Genomic DNA, 6,695 nt, shown 5'->3' with positions numbered 1-6,695 from the left:
AAATCTCTATCCCATCCACACACTACTCCTTTCCCCTGCCGAGTGAGTCACGCCTACCCCGAAAGGGAAATGGCTTAATGGTGTAATAATAATAATAATATAGTTTCAATTAGTTTAAAAAGAATCGATGAGAAAAATATTTGTTATTAATGTGTTGACGTGAACTTATAATTTAAATAGCGACAAATAAATATTTTCATCATAATAATATTTGATAAATTAGTTTTGGTCAAGCCAATTATAATTACTCATTTCTATAAAGTATAAAATTTAAAAAAAAGATGGGATATTTATTTTTAAAAAAACTTAAGTCTTTACTCTTTTATTTGTTTTTATTAAAATATTATTAACATTCATCATCTTGAAATCCGCAATACAATACATCATTTGTATATAAATATAAAAAATTAGAAGTATAACGAAATAGATATTCCCTAAACATATATTTGATTGGGATAAAGATTTGACATAAAAATCCTTTTACAAATATTATTATGTATTGAACCTAAATATTAGTGAACCACCATCCATTATTTATAAAATATTTTTATAAATAAAGGTAACCACTCTAGTTCATGACAAGAATTTCCGATAATTTTCCGGGGTTTTAGCATTATTGAAAGTAAAAATTCAAAATTATACTTTTTTTTTTTAAATTTGTGACATCCGAAGTTAGGAAACATAAATTAAAAGATTAAGACTCTTAAATTGAACAATTTCAGGATTGTCTTTTTAATCGAGGAAAAATATGTACGCCCATTTCCCGGTTCGCAAAAATTTTCCACAGCCGTTGTAATTAAAAACTTGACTTCAAATTAAGGCTTTTCAAATGAAACACTTGAATTTTAACATTTCATAATTGAAGTTTAAACCATTTTTAATTCAGAAATTTCTCAATGAATAAATAAATTTGTAAATGTTTAAAATAATATCGTTTTAAACAATTTAAGCCGTTTTTATTATCATGTATCCTTTCCATACCTTAAAAAGTTTCAAAAATTAATTTCGAAATCTTTAAAACACTACATTGTTTTTACGTTTTTTCAAATCTTTTCAAATTTTTAATTAATGTTAAAATTTGTTCAGAACTTTCAAATATATTTTTAAATAATTCTAATTTTTTCTCATTTTTTTATAAATTCTGAAAAATTAAAAAAATTACCTCAAAATCTTCCAGATTCTTGTTTGAAAATTTTGGAAATATTTTGTATTATTATATATAATATTATATCGTTTTAAATAATTTTAAGTTGGAACATTACAAATGGTAGGGTTAAACTACATATATTTTTAAGCTGAACACTTTTAAATTTAGAAGTTAAATTTTTTTATTTTAAGTCGTTTTAAATTAATAATTATTCAAATGTGATACATACATTAAACTTTGCACTTTAACTTACAAATAAAGTTTTCTTTGAGCAAATAATAATTAAAATTGTAAACATAAAAGTTAAAATGTAGCACGCGGAAATTCTAAAGATTCAATGCTATTTGAAACAACTAAATTAAAAATTTTTATAAACTTTCAAAATGTGATTTACATTTCTTTAACTACTATGGCATTCGAATGAAAACAGTTTAATTTTTTACGTTAAAATTAGGAAATCGTTCAGTTTTTAATAGATTTAAATTCGTCTTATAAAATTAATTATTGTTCAAATTTGAAAACCATTAATTAATTGATATTTAGAGTTGATTAATTTAAGACATTTTTTATATAGAAAAGTTTAATTCCAAAACCGTGAAATTTTTAATTGTTTAAGCCTTCGAAGCTATAAAATGAAAAAAAAAGATTAATTAAAACATTTTAGGATAAGGCATTGTGAACTAAATCATTTCATAAATAAAAAAGTGAACGATTTGACTCAACATTCAGAAAAAAGTTGAAATCGAACATACTTTAAACTGCATTACATCATGTTGTATTTCAAGTAATAAAATATAATTTTTCTTCTAAAAATTTGTAAAATTCCTGATCAAAAGATAAATTCACTTCAATTTCCCGGTTGACCGGTCCAGCGGCCATCCTGAATTTAAAGCCACAGAATGCAAAATTAAGTAAATTTAAAATAAATGTTCTAAATTGAAAATTTCAAACTCAACTATTTTAAAAATAAACAATTGGCAGGCCTCGACTCACTTAAGATATCAACAATAGTGTAAATAGTGTTACAAATTAAAAAAAAAAGTATAAAAACGGTGTCATAAATTCGATCAAGTATTAAATTTATACATAGCAAGAATTTAGAAGTGTAAAATCTAAAATTAAAAAGTGTAAAATGGAAAAAAATATTTTGATTTTTAATCGAAATGTCCAGTTTTCTAACATAATGTTTTAAAAGTATTAAAAATGAACACCAAAATTTCTTTAAAACGTTATTTTTTAATCTGTAAATGATATTTTTGGTTCCAAATTTTATTATTTGGTTCAAAGTTGAATTGTTCTATTGAAACTTTAACAATTTTATTGGAAAATCATACCTCTTGGTTGAAAAGTCAACTGTTTTGTTAAAAACTCTTCTCTTTGACCCGGAAGTTCAAGAATTAGATTTAAATTTTTGTTATTTCCTGACTGACAAATTTGTGTTTTGTTTAAAAATAAAATATTACCTTTTGATTGATTTCTTAGTATTAAAATTGATATTTTTAGGTCGAAATTTCTTTTTTTTTTGTTGTAAAAAATGAAACAAGATAAATATTAATATGTTTTGCTTGAAAATGAATTTTTTTTTAAATTCAACCCTTCTGTAGAAAATTCATATTCGTTAATTGTATAACATTAATATGTCACATTAAAATTATCAATTTATTTTATAATTTTTTATTCTTCAAATAAAACCTGTAAATTGATTATTTTTATTATTATATTTTACTATTTCATTTATTTTCATAAATAATCATTTATATTTTTTTAATTATAAAAATTGCTACTTCAATTTATATTTTTATCAACTTAATTATAGGTATAAAATAATTAATTTTTTTTAAGTGAAGACAGTTAGCTAGTAATTTTTTTAAATAAAAAATTAATTTCATTTTTAAGATTTTTTATGTTTCGCTTAATAATTAAAATATATTAAAATTAAAAATTCAAGAACTTGAAAGAAACTTAACTATTTGTTTGGAAATTGGGGTACTTTGTTAAAAATTCGTGTTTTCAGGCAGAATATCAATCTTTTTGTTAAAAATTCAATTTTTTAGTAAACAATTAATTTTTTTAGGATAGAACGTCAACTCGTTGATTAAAAGTTGAATTACTTTCTTTAAAGTACATTTTTGGTTGAAGATTCAGAACTTTAGTTGAAAATTCTATTGTTTTTTTCGTTCAAAATCATTTTTTAACTAAAAATTTAACTATTTTGTTGAAAATTCAACTGACTGGCTAAAGATGAAATTTTTTCTAGGAAATATTTATTCTCGAATTAAAAATACAACTGTTTTGTAGAAAATTCTTCTTTTTGGTTTGAAAATTCAACTATTTGAACCAAATTAAACTGTTTTGTTTAAAATTAGTTTAAAAAAATTAAAAACCAATTATATGAAGTAAAAATTTAAATGCCCGATTTTTGCTTAACAACTGATCTTTTTTTATTTAAAAATTAAAATATTTAGATAAAAAACGGTAGAAACGAGATAAATATAAACAAAAAATTAATCAAATTTGAACTAAAATCACATCCACTGTTTAAACTATTTAGTTGAAAATTGAGGTAATTTGTTGATTTCCAATTAAAAAATTGTTGGTTGAACTAATAAACTATTACAAGTTTCGCTACAAATTCATTCTTTTTTGGTTTGTGAAATTTGTCTTTTTGGCTTGAAAATTCAACAATTTGGTAGAAAATTAGACGATAGCGTTTGAGATTAACTTTCATGTTCAAAATTCATTGTATAGAAAATTAAACTATTAATTTTAAAATTTAACTAATATGTAAGAGATTAGTTTTTTTTGTAAAAAATTAATTTTTTATCTGAAAATTAAACTATTCTTTTTTTTTGAAAATGTATCCTTTATCAGTTAAAAATTTAACTATTTCCTGAAAAATTCATGTTGGAGTTCGTAAATTTCGGTAAAAAATAATTCTTGTTTGTTGAAATTTCAACGTTTAAGTAAAAAAGTTAAACTGTATGTTGAAAAATTAATCTATTTATTTTTTAAACTAAAGTTTTTCTTAAAAACTCAACTTTTTTGCTTGAGTTATTTAGTTGGGGAACTATTTTTTATTTACTATTAAAATATTTTTGGTTGAAATATAAACTTTTACATTTTTCGATGCAAATTTATCTTTTTAGGTCAAAAATTCAACTCTTTGGTTGAAAGTTGAATTGGTTTCTTAAAAGTTCATTTTTTTTATTCAAGATTTACAATTTGGGTCGATTTTTTTTAAAATAATTAATTTAACTAAAAGTTGAACTATTTTGTTGCGAATTCAAATGCTTTGTAGAAAATTCGTCTTTTTGGTTTGAAAATGTATTAAAAAATTAAACTGTTTTGTATAAAATTCGCTTTTTTGTTGAAAGTCAATGCGTTTAAATGAAAATTCAAATACATTATTTAAATCCACTGTTAGAACTATTCATTAAAAAATGTGTGTCCTTTGTTAAAAATTCGTTTTTTGTGGTTGAATTTAACTGATTTTTAATTTAAATTAAAATATTTTCTGGTTAAAAAATTAACTGTTATATGTTTTGCTTTTTGTAGAAAATTCGCCCTTTGTCTTGAAAATTAAACTATTAATTTGATAATTTAACTATTCTTTTGGAATTAATTTTTTTATCTGAAAAATTAACTATTCCATTTTAGGTCAAAAATGTATTCTTTATAAGTTGAAAATTCAACTATTTGGTAGAAAATTCATGTATTTTGTTGAAAAATCTTCGATTTGCGTAAAAAATTATTCTTGTTTGTTGAAAATTCAAATTTTTGCTTAGTAATTTATTTATTATGTTGTGAATTGATCTTTCTGGTAGAAAATTAATCTTTTGTTTTGAAAATTAATCTTTTGTTTCAAAATTTAACTGTTTGGTAGAAAATTGATCTGTTTTGATTGAAGATTCAACTATTTTATTAGAAATTCGTCCTTTTTGGTTCAATTCAGATAGGTTACGTGGTTTTACATCTTTTAAAAAAATGGAATTGGCTGAGAATTATGAAGAAAGAGTGTAATTAGTGTAATATTTTTCAAAACAGTAGAAAAATAGTGTCATCATCCAAAAAAGTTCAAAATAATGTCAATCGTGTGGTGATTCCGAGACCTCAACTTAAAAAAGGAAGTGATTGGATCGTTTTATCCGCTAAAAAATAAAAAATAAATTCCCAATCAAAAAATAAATTCACTTTCATTGTCCAGTTTATTGCCGATCATTTCCTGGTTCATTAATAGACTGAGAATAGTGAAAAATGCATAAAAAGAAACGAGAAATATAACAATTTTACTCGTTTTTAAGACACCACACGAAGAATTAATCGAAGCTGATTGAAATATAAAATTATCAAATACTGAAGAGTTCGATCAAGGATTATAATTATAAAGCTTTGATCATCGATTATTCAAGATTTAAATTTTCGAGATCACATGCTATTCAATAACTTTAAAGCTTCCTGCTTAGCCTGCTGGTCCTCGTCGGTTTTGGCTGGAAATTCTGAAGTCTTTTTCAAATATTTCAGAGCCTCTTCTTTTTTTTGTAGCTTCAAGTACGTTTTTGCGAGCATCAGGAGGTTTTGGCTGTAAAAATTGGGATCTACAGTCTCCGCTTTATCAAAGAAGGAAAGGGCTTCCTCGTAACTGGACGTGGGTGGCTTTCCAAAAATTGCACTTGCTATTTTTCGCTGGTACCAGGTCAGCTCAGAAATTTGGAAACACCAGTTTCCTAACAAGTAGAAGGTTGTCGCATCACTTGGATTCAACTCGATCGCTCTCTATAAATAAAAGAAATTTTTTTATATTTTTTGGGGAAAGATACTAAATTAATAAACATACCTTCAGAAAGTTTGGGTAGGTGGCGATTCGGCGGACATAAATGACAAATTTACAATAAACTAATGCATTTTCAGCTAAAAAAATTAAATGCCTATACAAATTTTTTTGCGCAAAGTAGAATAGTGAAATTTGTACGTAAAAAAAATTTAAAAAAAACAAACTAATTTACAAGGAAAAAAAATTTCATAAGAATATAACAATTTTCAACCAAGCAGTTGAATATTCAACTAAAAAATATCAAGTTTCAACAAAAAGTGGAATAGTTAAATAATGTTAACACAAAAATGATGAGTTTCTAACTGGAATAGTTAAATTTTCGACCAAAAAATATGAATTTTCAACCAAGAAGGTTAATTTTCTAAAAAAAAGGACGAATTTTCAACGAAAAAGACCAATACAATAGAATCCATCTGTTCTTATAAATGAAGAATCATTGTTACCTAATTTTTCTATTCGAATTGAAGAAAAATGAAGCACTGGCTCAACAAAATTCCCTGACTTAATAAAAAAATCCCTGATAGTTCCAGTTATTTCCAAGTTCTTAAAAATTCCCAGATAATTCCAGATTAAAAAATAACCAAAAAGGTTAATTTTCTACAAAAAAAAGATAAGGTCTCAATAAAATAGTTAAATTTTCAACCAAATAGATGAATTTTCAACCAAAAATGTCTAATGTCTATGAAATTTTTTTTTTGCAAACAGAGGAATGGTTAT

At 23.6% G+C, this 6,695-nt stretch overlaps 1 protein-coding gene across 1 annotated transcript in view; it reads right to left on the bottom strand.

Annotated features, from left to right (window-relative positions):
* Positions 1–5,042: 5,042 nt before the first annotated feature.
* Positions 5,043–6,695, bottom strand: part of LOC117173225 (regulator of microtubule dynamics protein 1-like) — an 8,425-nt gene continuing 6,772 nt past the window's right edge. Inside the window, exon 4 of the mRNA XM_033361686.1 lies at positions 5,043–5,920. Coding sequence (XP_033217577.1) covers positions 5,573–5,920 — 348 coding nt within the window. The 3' untranslated portion in view covers positions 5,043–5,572. The remainder of the gene's footprint in view (positions 5,921–6,695) is intronic.

The sequence above is a fragment of the Belonocnema kinseyi genome, chromosome 5 (genome assembly GCF_010883055.1).
Source record: "Belonocnema kinseyi isolate 2016_QV_RU_SX_M_011 chromosome 5, B_treatae_v1, whole genome shotgun sequence".
In the NCBI taxonomy this organism is placed as follows: domain Eukaryota; kingdom Metazoa; phylum Arthropoda; class Insecta; order Hymenoptera; family Cynipidae; genus Belonocnema; species Belonocnema kinseyi.
The sequence above is the reverse complement of the archived record's forward strand: the minus strand, read 5'-3'. Positions and strand labels throughout refer to the sequence as shown.